Below are 16,580 nucleotides of genomic sequence, written 5' to 3'. Positions count from 1 at the left end.
ACGATAAATTACAGATTCAGAATGCGAGTAATTTGGATGAATGTAAGTCTTACAGGTGGAGCAAACATGGTCATCGAATGTTTTTATAGACCTCGTGCCTCAGCAGCAATTGAGGGGAAACTTGGAGAACATTTCGAGTAAATTTTCCGGTCATGTTGTAGACTTAGGTGGAGATCTTAACTCACCACCTACAGACTGGGAGAGTCAAGTGATTAGAGCTGGTAGTAGGGACAGAGAATCATATGAAATTGTTCTAAGTGCCTTATCCGAAAATTATCTTGAGAAGTTAATCAAAGAACCTACTCGTGAAGGTAACATCTTAGACCTGCTGGTGTCAAACAGTCCTGAACTTTTCAACTCGGCGTACAACAGGGAACCAGCGACTATAAGGCCATTACAGCATCACTGAATACGGCTGTAAATAGGAATACAAAAAAAGGCAGGAAAATCTTTCTGTTTATCAAGAGCGACAAGAGACATATTCCATATTATGTGACAAGTCATCACGAATATCTTGTCTCCAGCACTCACAATGTTGAAAATCAATGGACAAAGTTCAAGAGCATAGTACAACACGCTTTAGACAAGTATGTCTCAAGTGTAATTGTGAGGGATGGAAAAGACCCACCACGGTCTGACAACCGTGTTGGGGATAGGAAGCTGCAAGAAAAGCAGAGAGGGTTTCGCTGCAAATGTATCTACGATATTGATAAAAAATCTAAAAAGGTCTGGTCTTATGTTAAATCAGTAAACGAATCGAAGCAATTTGTCTAGACCAGTAGCCCTCAAAGAGTGCGCCAGGGCGCACTGGTGCGCCCTATAACATTAACAGGTGCGCCCTGTAATATTTTAGGAAAACTTATGGCCAAATATAAAAGAACATATGGTACTCAGTTTTATCCATTTCGTGACAGGTACAGTATGGAACGAGTCCTTAAGTTTTGTCGAATAGTTCAGTTTGATTAAGGAAATAAGGTAGCTTATTCTCTTTGTAGTGTTGACAGTATTCGGAACGTTTCATGCCGACTGTCTTCTCTCTTCTCTTTTTAGCTATCTAACAGTAGCGGCTGTTTGGGAACTGGACAAAGACACTTCAAAATAACGAGTGATGATAAAGCCATTGCTAGCCCATCGAGGTCATCCCTTACACCTCCGAGAAGTGTACGGAATTCTAGGGAAAGGGTAATTCGCAGTGGGGCGAGAAAAATAATTATTCGGATGACAGAATGCTGCGGTCTGGATAAACAGGATGGTCAGAAAATTGTCACATTGCTTGAATCATAACAATATGCAGTGGTGGGAGTGGTTAATTCATTTAACAATGAATGTAACTGTATTTATAAATGTATCACTTTGTCCATGGTAAAGTTTGGTGTGGCCAACACAGTACCTTATTTGATATGTTGTAAAATACTTGCAGTCCGCGACTGCAACCATGGACTGCCAGTTTATTACAACATAACGCTTCATGATCATTCATAATTAATAAATGCCTCAAATGCCATTTTCTTGAACTCCTTGCACTAGAACTGCATTACAACAGCCTTACCTTAATTTGACAATTTTTGATAGAAATAATGTGCTTTTAGCGAACCTTTTTCATTTTTGTGTGTAAAATATTACTGTCTTAGTTGCTGGTTGGTACCAGGCGCACAGGCATCAGTGGATGACTAGCGCTGGTCGTGAAATTTTCCTAACCATCCCTCATCTCACCACCCTTCGCCCTGTAGGCGCCGTGCAAATTATTTTCGCACGCCTCGTTCCGTGCGTTCTTTCCGTAACAAAACGGTACGACACTTGTATCGCTCTTAAAGTTTGTAAATAAACGTTGAGTTAATCCATAGTGTTGTCAAGGGTTAATGGATTTCTGGTCAGATCCAAACGTTCAGAATCAGGAGCAAACGGTGAAAAATTATTCGACGGCTGACGGATTTTTCCGACGGAAACTCTTACAAATATTATTTTGTCGTCTCGTGCTTCCGTTTCGCAGTTGATCTGCCTATGGACGTTTTTCTTTTATAATAGTAAACATGATGAAATTGAGCCTTGTGCGATATGCATGTGATCACAACTTGTCCATGGAATTCGGAAGGTTTCGTCTCGTTCCCAATGAATGCGAACCTATTCTACCATTTCCGAGTAGCGCTGCAACAGTAGGTAGGAAGTGAATTGCATATTATGATTATTGGCCATTATGACCTATTTAGGTACCGCGACAGCGTATCAAAACATTGTAAATAACATCCGCAACCAGTCACTTTTTAATAACATTTTATTGAAAATGTATAACTCTCTGTTGTCAGTAAAATGTTATTGAAAAGAGAAACTGAGAGAGGAAATTATCTATGACAGCTGCTTATTGTTTGACCTCGAGCTGTCCGTGACTAAAAGAATTCCATGCTCTTTGCTACGGATGAGTTGCAGATGTGAACATGATCGTCATTGTTCATGAAGCCTTGCTAATTCTGAGCGTCATTTCCACTGCAGTTTAGTGATCCGGCTGATTCATGACGGAAGCTCCCAGCAAGGTTAACGGAACTTGAAAATTATCGTTGGCAAACCCAGGGAGGCACAAGAATCGAGGCCCAGAAGGGAAACGCGTTTCCATTGTTCTGGGCTTGACGTTATCGCAGAGCTTTCAGGTGTATGTCACTGAGGGGTCGTTAGCGTACGTGGGGTCGCGTTTTGTGTACAGTGTACTACTCATTTTCCAAGGGCTAGAAGTGAATCTTATACGCAAAATACAATCGAATAAAATGGACAGATTTATGAAAAACAAGCATGCCATCGAGGAATCCAATTCTGGAAGTGAACAAACGTTAAGTGCAAGGAAAAAAGCAAAACAGCGGCCTACTCGTCTAAGTACAGTGAATACTACTTATTTTATGGTTTCACTTGAACTGGGAATGAAGATTACCCTTTCCCACTATGCTAAGTATGTGGGTATAAAATGGCAAATGAATTTCTGCTTCCTAGTGAACTTAGCAAATATTTAAAAGCCGGCCGGAGTGGCCGTGCGGTTCTGGGCGCTACAGTCTGGAACCGAGCGACCGGTAGGTCGCAGGTTCGAATCCTGCCTCGGGCATGGATGTGTATGATGTCCTTAGGTTAGTTAGGTTTAATTGGTTCTAAGTTCTAGGCGACTGATGACCTCAGAAGTTAAGTCGCACAGTGCTCAGAGCCATTTGAACCAAACATTTAAAACAATGCATTCACATATGCGAGATAAACCTGTAAGTTATTTCAAGAGATTGTCTGAACAGCAAACAAGGGAAGAAAATTCCTTTAAAAGTGTAATGTCTGTTTCTGATAAAGCTCTGATCGCTTCCCACCAAGTCTCTGAACTAATAGCAAAGAGTATGGAAGCTCATACTATAGGTGAGTCACTTATTTTGCCTGCTTGCAAAAAAATGGTCATTACTATGCTTGGAAAGGAAACAGCTATGAAAATAAGCAAGATTCCTTTGTCGAATGATACAATTCACAGGCGTATTATAGAAATGTCTACTGATATTGAGAAAAATGTATGCAGTAATAATCTCAAGCACTCAAACTTTACATCAACAGACATTACCAACCATCGCAACTCTTAGCATTTCTCCATTTCATTAATCAAGATCAAACAGTAAAAATGGCTCTGACCACTAGGGGACTTAACATCTGAAGTCATCAGTCCCCTAGAACTTAGAACTACTTAAACCTAACAAACCTAAGGACATCACACACATCCATGCCCGAGGCAGGATTCGAACCTGCGACCGTAGCAGTCGCGCGGTTCCGGACTGAAGCGCCTAGAACCGCTCGGCCACCGCAGCCGGCATCAAACAGTAAATCAGTTTCTTTTTTTGCAGAGAATTAAGTGTGCCCACTAAGGGTGAGGACGTTCTCAACATTTTACATGATTATCTTAATAAGTGGCAATTAATGTGGAAGTCGTATGTAGGCATTTGTACAGATGGCGCCCCTTCATTGGTAGGCTGTGTTAAGGGTCTTATTTCTTTCGTACAAAAAAAAAATGAAAATGTTATCGTAACTCACTGCTTTCTTCATAGGGAGGCCTTAATAGCAAAACATTTGGGAGAAAAATTGAGTGAAGCCTTAGAGCAAGTTGTTCAGAAGATAAATTTTATTAAAACAAGACCTTTCAAAACCCGTTTATTCGAAAAACTTTGTATCGATGTAGACTCAGAATACAGACGGCTGCTTTTACACATAGAAATCAGGTGGTTGTCGAGGGGGAAAGTATTTACCCAAAGCATGAGCTACGACTCGAATTTCTCATGTTTTTTGAGGAAATGAAACATTTACATTTTTGCAACCTCCTTCAGAGTGAATTTTGGATTTTCCAGATTGCAGTATTTGGCCCATATATTTCAGCAGCTAAATATCTTGAACACTAGCATGCAAGGGAAAGAAGAAAATATTCTCACATTCACCGACAAAATTAAAGCGTTTCACAGTAAATTACAAATGTGGAAGAGAAAAGCTGTTCAAGATAACTTGGAAATGTTCCCTTTGGTAAGGAGCACGTGCATAAATGAAATATTTCCAATAGTAGAAGATCATTTAATAAGTTTAGAAGAGAAACTGAGTTCATATTTTTCATCCCTCAACACCGAACAGTACGATTGGATTGGAAACCCATACACGGAAACTTCAGGTGAATTCGGCTTAGCATTAAGAGAAGAAGAAGAACTGGCAGCTGTGTCTATTGATCGTGGACTGATGATTTAGTATAAGGAATTGTCTCTTGAAGCATTTTGTATTTCTATAAAAGAAGAATACGTGACGATATCTAGAAAGGCTTTGAACATTTAACTTCAATTTTCGACGTTATATCTATGTGAATTAGGATTTTCTGCCCTCACCACAATTAAATGTAAAAAGAGAGGAACTCTTCAATGTATTGACAAGGAAATGAGTGTTTGTCTTTCAAATATATCTCCAAACATTGAAGAAATCGCGAGGACACATCAGGCTCATGTTTCTCACAAACACTAGAAAGAGTAGACGTAAGGTACGTTAAATTTGTATTCCATTATTACTTTTCTCATTAATTTGAATTAATCGTTATTTCATTTTTATACGTTTCACTTAATAGTTTCTCTTGCATTTCGTCTTGGCAGGGTAGGAGGCAACACGGCGCTCTGTCTTCGTATTTGGATGACAATCGTGCTTCATGAATCTCTTACATAATTATTATACAAAAATTATTTGTTCCTATTGTGGTAATGTATGTTTTTGTTAATATAAGTTGTATTTTCTGTAGTCTGGTCGCGAAATTCAAAATAAAACGACTTAATTGTTATTTTATCACGGTATTTATTTCTTATATTCACTGTCGTAAAATATTACTCAAAAACGTGTGTATAGTGCTCCCACAATTATTTTCGGCCTTTTAAATGCCACCGAAGCTCAAATAGTTTGAAAATCACTGGTCTAGACACACTGTGACCATACTGGCACTGAAACAGAGAAGATACAGAAAAGACCGAAATCCTAAAAGGCTTATTCAGAAACTGTTTCACAAAGGAAGATCGCACTGCAATGCCTCCTTTACATCGTTGCACGAGCGAAAAAATCACAGATATCGAAACAAGGCACCAGTGGACGAGAAAGCAAATGAAATCGCTCAACGGAGGAAAGGCCACTGATCCTAACGGGACACCAATTCGATCATACGAGGTGTGATTGCAAAGTTTTAAGAATGGGCTTGTAATTATACATTGGTGGTACTTACATTCTACTGTGATGCATCTCCTTCAAAATTGTCCGCTTCTGGTCGAACAGACCTACTGCAGAGGTGTTTACACTTTTAGAAACATTCCTGGAAATTTTTTTCCTGAAGTGTGTTAAGGACGCTCTCCGTATTTGCCAGGATGTCTTCAGTCCAGTCAAATCGGTTCCCTTTCAGTGAAAATTTCAGTTTTGGAAACAGGTAGAAGTCCGCAGGGGCTAAATAAAAGGAATGTGGCGGTTGTGGAAGCACAGGGATTTTGAATTTGGGCAAAAATTCAACGATGGAGAAGGTACGATGAGCTGGAGCATTGTCTTTCCACAACGCAGGCCTTTTCTTCTGCACCTTTTCGTGCAAATGGTCAAGGACACATTTGTAGTATCCCTGGTTAATTGTCTGTCCTCCAGGGGTAAATTCATAATGCATAATGTCGGTAGAATCGAAAAAAATCACCAACATTGTCTTCACCTTCGATCGACTTTGCCTTGTTTTTTTCGGTCGTGGTGAACCTGGAGTCTTCCACTGCGAAGACTGCACTTTGGTTTCAGTATCATATCCATATACCCACGATCTGTCACCTGTAATTACCCTATTTAACAAATCTGGGTCAATTTTAGTCCGATTAATCAGTTCTTGGAACGCTTCAAGTCGGTATTGTCTCTGGTCACTTGACAACACTTTTGGAATGAGTTTTGCGGACACTCGATGCATGTTCCGATCTTCAGTTAAAACTGACTGAACTGCATAGAAACTTAAATTAAGTTCATCAGCCATCTCCATAATTGTAAGTCTACGATCAGAGTGTACTAAGTCGCAAACTTTCGCAACATTTTCATTCGTTTTTGAGGTGGAAGGACAGCCGGACCATGGTTCATCTTCAAATGATTAGCGACCATTTTTAAATCTGTTGAACCAAACAAATACATTTGACTGGCTCATACAATTATCTCCAAAAGCTGTTTTTAATAGTTCGCAAGTCTCAAAGCTGATTTCCCGGTTTTAAAACAAAATTTCACACAAACTCGTTACTCCGTCTTTACGTCCATTTTCACGCAGACAGAATCCGGCAACAAGCCCTAACAGATCCGCACTCAATCAGCTGCCACAAGAAACTGAATAAAGGAAAAACAGTTTCCTGTCAGAGGGTGTTCGAGGACAAGGCCATGACTCACTCCTCACCCTCCGTGTACCTCCCCGCCAAACCAGTAAGCAGTAGCGGATACGTTCTTAAAACTTTCCAATCACACCTCGTGTACAGTGTACGCGAAAGAACTTGCTCGTCTTCTATCAGCAGTGTACCTTAGGTCTCTAGAGGAGCGAAGGGTTTCTAATGATTAGAAAAAAAGCACAGGTCGTTCCAGGTTTCAAGAAGGGCCATCGAACAGACGCACAGAACTATAAGCCTTAGAACTCTGGAACATGTTTTATGATCGCGTATTATGATATTTCTGTAGACCGAAAAGCTTCTCTGTAAGAACCAACACGGTTTCCGAAAACAACGATCGTATGGGACACAGCTCGCTCTATAAGTTCAAGTGTTCCTTGACGAAATAGAGAAAATCCAAAGAAGAGCAGTACGTTTCGTTACAGGTTCATTTAGCAATCGCGAAAGCGTTACGGAGATGCTAAGGCAATGGCAGACGCTCCATGAGAGGGGTTCTGCACCAGGATATGTTCTACAATTAAAGTTCCGAAAGCGTACTTTTCTAGAGGGGTCAACAAATGTATTGCTTTCTCCTACGTATATCTCGCGAAAAGACCACGAAGATAAAATTCCAGAATTTCGAACCCACACGGAGGCTTACCAGCAATAATTCTTCCCGCGAACCATACGGGATTGGAACATGAAAAGGGAGAAGTGCCATTGGGTACACAAAGTACCCTACGCCACACATTAAGGTGGCATGCGGAGTAAAGACGTAGACGTAACAACTGCAGAAATACTACCTTAAAGACTGTTCAAAATGTCGACCACCATAATCATGGCTGGATCTACAGCGACTTCTCATCGGGTCTTGCACGCCAAAGAATCGCAACAGTTCGGTGTAGGACTCCCGCAGCTGCAACGATTCAACAATAGCAAACATATCCAGCTGAATATCGAGTGGAGTCTCGTCACCTAGGGTCTCCAGAAACCTCCAGAAGAAGCAGTCCACTGGTGTCACAGTTGTATGTAAGCCTTACACTGCGATAGGCTGTACTGTTGTAAGGTGTAATTTTCACAACCGCAACAAAATAGGAACTTAAGTTTTATGTCATATTTCTCTTCCAAGCAAGGCTAGAAGGAGTTTTGCTGACGAAATTCTGTAAAAAAGGCAAATTAAATGTAGCGGACAGTCGTATTTGATCTTATCATTTCTAAGAACCTTTTAGAGGAAGAAACTTCTTTCGGTCATAATTGTTGAAGTTATTGTATAAAAGAGCATTTAACCCTTTCGTGAGCCGTGGGAAACATGCTTCCCACTACAATGAACTCTCTCCTAACCCCGTGGGATTCACAGTTCCCACCTCTGTATGGAGCTACCACCTAGTGAACAGTATAGGGTACTATTTCGAATCGGAAGTTACGGCCGTTTTTGCTGTACCTTCGCGCAGATACTTTGTATGGCTGAGTGTTGCTCTGTAGATGAGCCTTTCAGTGCTGTTTGCGTGACATTTTGTAATTTTTTCCTCAAAGTTATAGTATAAGGTAAATACTTCTGATTTTTGCTATGGTGTCTTATTATTTGATGTTTCCCGTTTGTTGTAAAATGTGTTTTACTTGCATTACTTGTGGACTTTACTTGTAGTATTTGATATTGTTGGTGGGAAGGATGCTCCCCACCGCCCCTTTGGTAGCCCGTTGTTTTACGTCTCTAGAACCAATATTTCTATATTTTGCCACATTTATTTGACATTTTTGACTTAGTTAATTTCCACAGAATGTCAAGTTTACCATATCAAACCAAGTGCTTGCTTCCGTTGAATCTGTCATATTATTTTTTACACTCTCCAGTTCTCTATTTCTTTGCATTGCTTTCCTTTCAGTTGTCTCATTCCCTAGACGTCAGCAATCCTAAACATCCAGAATGAGATTTTCACTCTGCAGCGGAGTGTGCGCTGATATGAAACTTCCTGGCAGATTAAAACTGTGTGCCCGACCGAGACTCGAACTCTGCTAGTTCTGCAAGGTTCGCAGGAGAGCTTCTGTAAAGTTTGGAAGGAAGGAGACGAGGTACTGGCAGAAGTAAAACTGTGAGTACCGGGCGTGAGTCGTGCTTCGGTAGCTCAGTTGGTGGAGCACTTGCCCGCGAAAGGCAAAGCTCCCGAGTTCGAGTCTCGGTCGGGCACACAGTTTTAATCTGCCAGGAAGTTTCATATCAGCGCACACTCCGCTGCAGAGTGAAAATTTCATTCTGGAAACATCCCCCAGGCTGTGGCTAAGCCATGTCTCCGCAATATCCTTTCTTTCAGGAGTGCTAGTTCTGCAAGGTTCGCAGGAGAGCTTCTGTAAAGTTTGGAAGGTAGGAGACGAGGTACTGGCAGAAGTAAAGCTGTGAGTACCGGGCGTGAGTCGTGCTTCGGTAGCTCAGTTGATGGAGCACTTGCCCGCGAAAGGCAAAGGTCACGAGTTCGAGTCTCGGTCGGGCACACAGTTTTAATCTGCCAGGAAGTTTCAATCCTAAACATGTTGACGAAATTTACAATATATTATTTTCATTACCTGATGAAAGTGATTCAAAAAATTGAAGGAGATGAAGGAGCTGCAGATGAACTGAATGTTCTAGATAACACAGTCACCAGTGATTCAAGGCATGTTTCTGTGGAACAAGACATTTATGGTGATGAACATGACAGTGAATCATTCGTGCTTCCGGCTGTTGCCAGTAGTGATACGTTGGACGGTGAAAGTGAAGAAGAATGGAACGGTGACTGTTCTTACTTTTACAATGTAAAGAACAACTTTGAAACACGAATGGAAGGAAAACCAAAATTTCTCTGTAGTGCTAATGATCGGGAGCTCACGTATTTTTCTAAGTTCTTTGATGACGATGCTTTCACTCTCATTGTAAATGAAACAAACTTGTATGCAAAGCAGAATCGTGGTAGTAGATGTCCATCAAAAACGTGGGTGGACACAACTACTCAAGAAATGAGAGCGTATATAGGATGTCTTATTCTAATGGGAATTCACCAACTTCCTACTCTCTCTAACTTCTGGAGTTCAGACCCTATACTAAAAGTAGAGCCAATCGCTAATGTAATGACAAGTAAAAGATTAACAAAGATTGTAGAGAATGTTCACTGTAATAACAACGAAACTGCAAAGCCAAGAAATTATCCAGAATATGATAAAATGCACAAATTACAGCCATTGATTGAAAAGCTTTTGCAGAGCTGTGAGAATAATTATGAGCCCTCATGATTTATGTCAGTGGTTGAATCGATGATTCCCTTCAAAGGACGATCATCTATGAAACAGTATATGCCAATGAAGCCGGTGAAACGAGGCTACAAGTTGTGGTGCTTGTCAGACTCACTCACTGGATATATAATGAACTTTGATGTTTACACTGGGCTAAAGGGTTGTAGTGGATCTAACAAAGGAAATACATAATAAAAATAATGTACTTGCAATTGACAGATTCTTCACCACTGTGAAATTAATGTCAACACTTTCGAAGAAGGGTGTGTATGGATGTGGAACAGTGAAGACCAACAGGAAAGATTTACCCAAATTTATGAAGGAAAACGTAAAATTGGATCGAGGAGAATTCCAGTTTGAAACAAAAGGAGCCATTTCTGCAGTAAAATGTATGGATAACCGTCCAGTCACTTTCCTGTCCTCAATTCATAACCCAAGAGAAACAACCACAATACAGAGGAAAAACAAGGTTGGTACTAGAGCAGAGAGTTTTGTTGTCCTGAAGTTGTGGCAGAATACAACAAAATAATGGGTGGTGTCGATAAGTTTGATCAATTACGAGAACGGTATGCTATTTGATGACGTTCTGTAAAATGGTGGCACAGAATATTTTATTTTCTGGTGGACGTTGCTGTAGTGAACAGTTTTATCCTGTGGAAAATAAATAAAAGAGAAAGTGGAGAGCATGATCAGCTCACATACAGGATCCATCTAGCCAGACAATTGATCGCTGGCTTCTCATCCCGAAAAAGGCGTGGACAAAAACCTGTCTTTCTGGCAAAAAGGGGTAAAGTACCTGAAGATGTTCGTCATGTGGCTGTAGGGGAGCATCAACCCATTTTAGGAGAAACCTACAGGAGGTGCCGTCATTGTAGTACCAAAGCTGCAGAAAAGCGCACTCGTTGTGTTTGTACATATTGTCAAATACCACATGCATAGACCCATGTTTCAGAAAATGTCATGGCAAATAAATGTGAACAATCATTGTAGCAAAAGAAGTAAATTTATCAAATAAATATGACAAATATCGAAAAAGTTGTTTTTGTCATTTAACTCCAAGGAAGGGCAGTGGGAAGAATACTTCCCACCTTGTTGTGTGACCTCACTTTCACAGTTGTAGCAAATTTGATATTCTGTTAGATAAATATACCTACCTGTTAACTACTGTCAGCTCTCCATTCATAAAAAAAATTCCTCAATAATTTTGCCCACGAAAGGGTTAAGACAGATACATTCAATCAAGTGCTTTGCCATGCAGTAATGTTCGAACCCTCAGAAAAGTGGTTTGAATTAACGTTTGCTCTTATAAATGGACGCAACAAATTATTCTGAAACAGGAATGTCTTTAGAAACTTCTGTACAACTACGTAGTGGTTCCTCTCTACTCACCCAGAAATAATAAAAATTCCCGAAGAACGCGAACATTCATCCTTCATGCTGTCGTCGAAAACAAGTAAGAGAACCACAAGCAGCTCACCTCGAAAAATAATAGCATGGCATTTATCGAGCTAATAGAGAACAGCCGAATAAAAATTTGGAAGAAAAAAAATTCTGCAGAGAAATTCAATTTACGACATAACTTTAATGCAGGCAGCGTAGATGTTTCGAAATATCGCCCATTAGAAATGCTGTACTTTGATGTTACAACACACACTCCTTGATTATAACATACATTTACTGTACAGTAATGTTGTTTGAGGACGGTTGTATAAAATAACCGAAACCGGTCAAGAGCAAAATAAGTGGGTAAGTGGAAATGGTCGAGATTTCTTATTCTTACCACTTGTCTACAATTATTTTGCAGCATTACGAGACTAATAATGGCAATGTTTAGCATATTTACCGTATTGCATGGTAGCGTCGCTGACAAGATTGCGAACTCGCTTTGTTTCCTGTTAGTCGTAGCGTGCAACACTTAATTCCTTATGTTAACGTATTCCAGCAGATTGTATTCCAAGTTCTTGAATTTAGGTCAACGGTTCGAAATAGAATGTGGGTCAGCCGTCTGATCTGTTACTGATGTGCGGGACACAAGCTTACCATAGAAAACTGCATACCTTTAAAATTAATAACTTAGCACCAGAAAAACATTTTGCATTTAAAAAAACAGGGAGAAAGAATGTTGACCATGGTGACGTCACAGTGCCCGCCAGTAGCTGAGCTGACTGCTTATTGCCCAATTTTATTATTTCTGTAAACTTCCTCGTCGTCAGTCATGTGCTAATGACGTGAAAATAACGCCTTTGTCTACCCGAACGCGTTCGAATATCTTCTGAGGGAGGGTTGAGGGAATAGGGGCAGGGGGGGGGGAGGGGAAGGGATGCTCGTTGGGTATCCACATGCTGAAACTTAATTGTTGACGGTGTGGGAACAGTGGTCGTAAAGTAGGTCTTGACTTATGAAGCTTTGAGTGGATTTTGTTGTCTGTATACAATATGGCCACTTTCGGATGAAAAAATGGAGTACAGGTAAATGTAATGGTGCTATAGCAGAAATAGGCGACATAATCTATCACAATGGCAGAAGAATGGGTGCTCGCGGTGGCAGTCACTTTATAATGGCTTGTAAACACAACTCAGGACGTTGCAAGACAGTGAAACTTCAGCGAGGAGATTACCACAGCCTTCATGAATTGTTCTATGATCAAAAGCAAAAGTCTTGAACGAGCAGTTTTATTAACAATGCTATTTTTGGTACAGAAAACAGAGAAAGGAAGGGAATGATAATCAGAGACTACGATACCGTTTCGAATGACATACTTTATGAAAACACGCCGTGAGGATAATGTAATTGTATGTTGTGCTATCTTTTTCATCATATTTACAACCCTCAGAATGGCAGATAATGTCAATCAGCTTTTAAGTAAATTAGGGATAACTGACGGATAATATGGCAAGCTGTTTTATGAAACGATATTTTATTTCGAGCGCATGTAAATGCTGTTCCGAGGACATAATGAATAATTTAGTCTTTCTACATCTACATCTACATGGATACTCTGCAAATCACATTTAAGTGCCTGGCAGAGGTTTCAAAGAACTACCTTCACAATTCTCTATTATTCCAATCCCATATCACAATTCTCTATTATTCCAATCCCATATAGCGCAGAGAAAGAAAGAACACCTATATCTCTCCGTACGAGCTCTAATTTCCCTATTTTATTACGGTGACCATTTCTGCCTATGTAGGTCGCCATCAACAAAATATTTTAGCATTCGGAGGGGAAAGTTGGTGACTGGAATTTTGTGAGAAGATTGCTCTGCAACGAAAGACGCCTTTTTTTAAAATGATGTCTACCTCAAAACCTCTATGATTTCAATGACACTCTCTCCCCTACTTCGCGATAATACAAAACGTGCTGCCCTTCTTTGAACTCTTTCGATGTACTCCGCAAATCCTATCTGGTAAGGATCCCACACCGCGCAGCAGTATTCTAAAAGAGGATGGACAAGTGTAGTGTAGGCAGTCTCCTTAGTAGATCTGTTACATTTTCTGAGTGACCTGCCAATAAAACGCTGTCTTTGGTTAGCCTTCCCCACAATATTTTCTATGTGTTCCTTTCAATTTAAGTTGTTCGTGACTGTAATTCCCAGGCATTTGATTGAATTTACGGCCTTTAGATCTGACTGATTTATTGCGTAGCCGAAGATCAACGGGTGCCTTTTAGCACTCATGTGGATGACCTCACTCTTTTCGTTATTTAGGGTCGACTGCCAATTTTCGCACCATACATTTATCTTTTCTAAATCGTTTTGCAATTTGTTTTGCTCTTCTGATGACTTTACTAGTCGATAAACGACAGTGTCATCTGCAAACAACCTAAGACGGCTGCTCAGATTGTCTCCCAAGTCATTTATACAGATAAGGAACAGCGAAGGGCCTATAACACTACCTTTGTACGAAATTTACCAGTTATTTTGTGATTTTTACTATAACATAACTATTTTTGTAATCCAGCAAATCAAACAGTGCTCGAGATTATGTAAATGGTGGCAGAATTTTTACGTTAAATTGATAAACATTATGCTTGGTTTTAATGACAATACATAGACAAATTCTGTGGGTTTGTTCCAAAGTGACTAACTTCAAAACTCAACATTAGCTCTCTTATCCCAAGAACCGGACTTTTCTCACCATTATGTTCGCATTTAGAACATGTTCCAGCAAGTAGGTTTCAGGAATTAAAATTAAGCTTATTATTTAAAATTTGTTTCCTGAGAATATTCATTTCAGGAGATACTTCACTCTGGAAATACGATATCAGTTTACTAAACCTAAAAGACAGGTGGCCATATCATCGAATAAGGAATGTCATTTACCTATCAGGGACAAATGTGCATCACTGCCAGAGTTCTATTGTAATCTATTGCCTGAAAGAAAATGTTCCACACATCTGATGTAACCAGTGGTTAAGGTTGGGCTAGTTCACCCACATTTATTGTGCTGTGTAATAATATGGGATAGGGCCGCAAAACTGAATGTAAACAGACTACTAGAGCTGAGCTGGAAGGCTATCTCCGAGAAAATACTTAGAAATCGAATTCAGAGCATTTAAAATTTTGACATTGCACTCCGTGTACCTTTATGAAACAGTCATGTATCTCAAAGAAAACTGTGCACAGATGCTAAACAGAGAACCGCACAGTTATAGAACAAGAGTCAAAGACGATTGTCACAACAATATCTGTGTAAAACTCACTATAAAGACCCTGCTAAAACTGGGTACTATCACACAACAGACTACTAGACAGTTAAAAAAATGTAAAAGTACTACCAGTCTCCAAAATAAAACAACTTGAAGACACCATTTTTGTACAGTGTTAAGGAATATTTTGAGACTAGTCCAGGAGAACTTGAAAAAAATTGTAGTATAAAAGCAGTATCCTGAGAAATGTGCTACACGCAGGGTGAATGGAAATTCCCGTTACAAATTTTTAGGACTTGTAGAGGGAAGTAAGTGCATACCATTTTGAATCGGAACCCATGTCCAGAAAGGTCATCCAAAGAAGCAACTTAGCTTCAGTGTCATAGCGTCTGTAATTGTATGTATACACTGAAGAGCCAAAGAAACTGACACACCTGCCTAATATCATGTATGTCCCCCACAGAAGCGCTGCAACACGAGGTGGCACAGACTCGACTAATGTCTGAGGTAGTGCTGGAGGGAACTGATACCATATATCCTGCAGGGCTGTCCATAAATCCGTAAGAGTACGAGGAGGTGGAGGGTAGTGGAACAAGGCAGTGCGGCGACACTTTCCATTGTTGCCAGATGTATCCAAGATGGTGGCGATGCCGTCATCCAAGATTGTGGCCTGTAGACTTGGCAACAGCACATGACGTCATCCAAGATGGCGGATTTTGACGGGAAGATAGGCCAATTGGGCTACCTCCACTAGCCAAACCCCCCTTCCCCTCTCCTCCCCCACATGGTGGTAAGTTCAAATTCCATCAGGACAATGCAACACACCATGGCTATCTCTACTAACTTAACAAAGTGGCCGGAAAGAAAGGGCACTTGGGCTACCTCCACTAACCTAAGTCATCCGACTGCCACTTCTTCCTAGGAACTGGCGAGAAGTTTGAATTTTTGTGGTAAAGAAAGGTCACTTGGGCTATCTCTACTAACCTGAGAAAATGGCGGGAAAGAAAGGGCACTTGGCTACCTCCACTAACCAAGTAATCTGCCCGCTACCTCATCCTAGGAAATGGCAGGAAGAGGACACAGCAACCTCTGAGGGATGTGGATCTGTAGTACCTGTCTGTAGTTTGAAGAAGCACCACAATGCAGTAGCAAAATCCATGTCCTTCCCCCTGTTCCCGGACTGTCTTTTATACTACCTTGTGTTGCAGGAGGAGGTTTCATTTCCGTCGAATAGTCAAAACACAGTTCTGTCACAGTAGCTCAGCTTCGCCTGTTTCGAGAAAGGTGACTCGTTTCGAGATATGAGAGTGCCAGAGATATGATTCACTAGTGGCTGTAATCATTAAAGGACTTCTCCATAGGATCCAACGCAGGTATGTGGTTGAATGGAAAGACTTCATTCGAAATCATAGACATCATTTCTAACAAACGAGTTGCACTAGGGATCTGAAACGCTTGTGTACATTTCTTACGACCTCAATCATGACACCATCTACTACTGTTTGTGATCCTTCTCAATCAATCGTCGCCTATAACTCAGTGGATATATTGCAGAACCTCTGACGTGGTATCTAGACAGAATACGTTGCAAATACTGGAGAAATATCTAGTGGCGATGGCGTGAGGGGGTTGCAAATAGCGGTTTCATACCATGTTCCTTGGCTGAATCACTTTCAAACTTCAGCGACTTTATAACGAGGTTGCATCGTGGGTTACGTGTAAATGGACTGCTGGTCTGATAATATACACTCCTACGATCACTGTCTCGGTATTTGTGTGGAAAAACCACA

At 40.5% G+C, this 16,580-nt stretch overlaps 1 protein-coding gene across 1 annotated transcript; it reads left to right on the top strand.

The window, feature by feature from the left end:
- The first annotated feature begins 9,443 nt into the window (after positions 1–9,443).
- Positions 9,444–10,142, top strand: LOC124775428 (piggyBac transposable element-derived protein 5-like). The gene has a single exon (XM_047250264.1). The coding sequence runs from the start codon at positions 9,444–9,446 to the stop codon at positions 10,140–10,142; it is 699 nt and encodes a 232-aa protein (XP_047106220.1).
- Positions 10,143–16,580: the final 6,438 nt, after the last annotated feature.

The sequence above is a fragment of the Schistocerca piceifrons genome, chromosome 1, assembly GCF_021461385.2.
Source record: "Schistocerca piceifrons isolate TAMUIC-IGC-003096 chromosome 1, iqSchPice1.1, whole genome shotgun sequence".
NCBI classification, from domain to species: domain Eukaryota; kingdom Metazoa; phylum Arthropoda; class Insecta; order Orthoptera; family Acrididae; genus Schistocerca; species Schistocerca piceifrons.
This window is presented reverse-complemented; position numbering and strand designations above follow the sequence as displayed.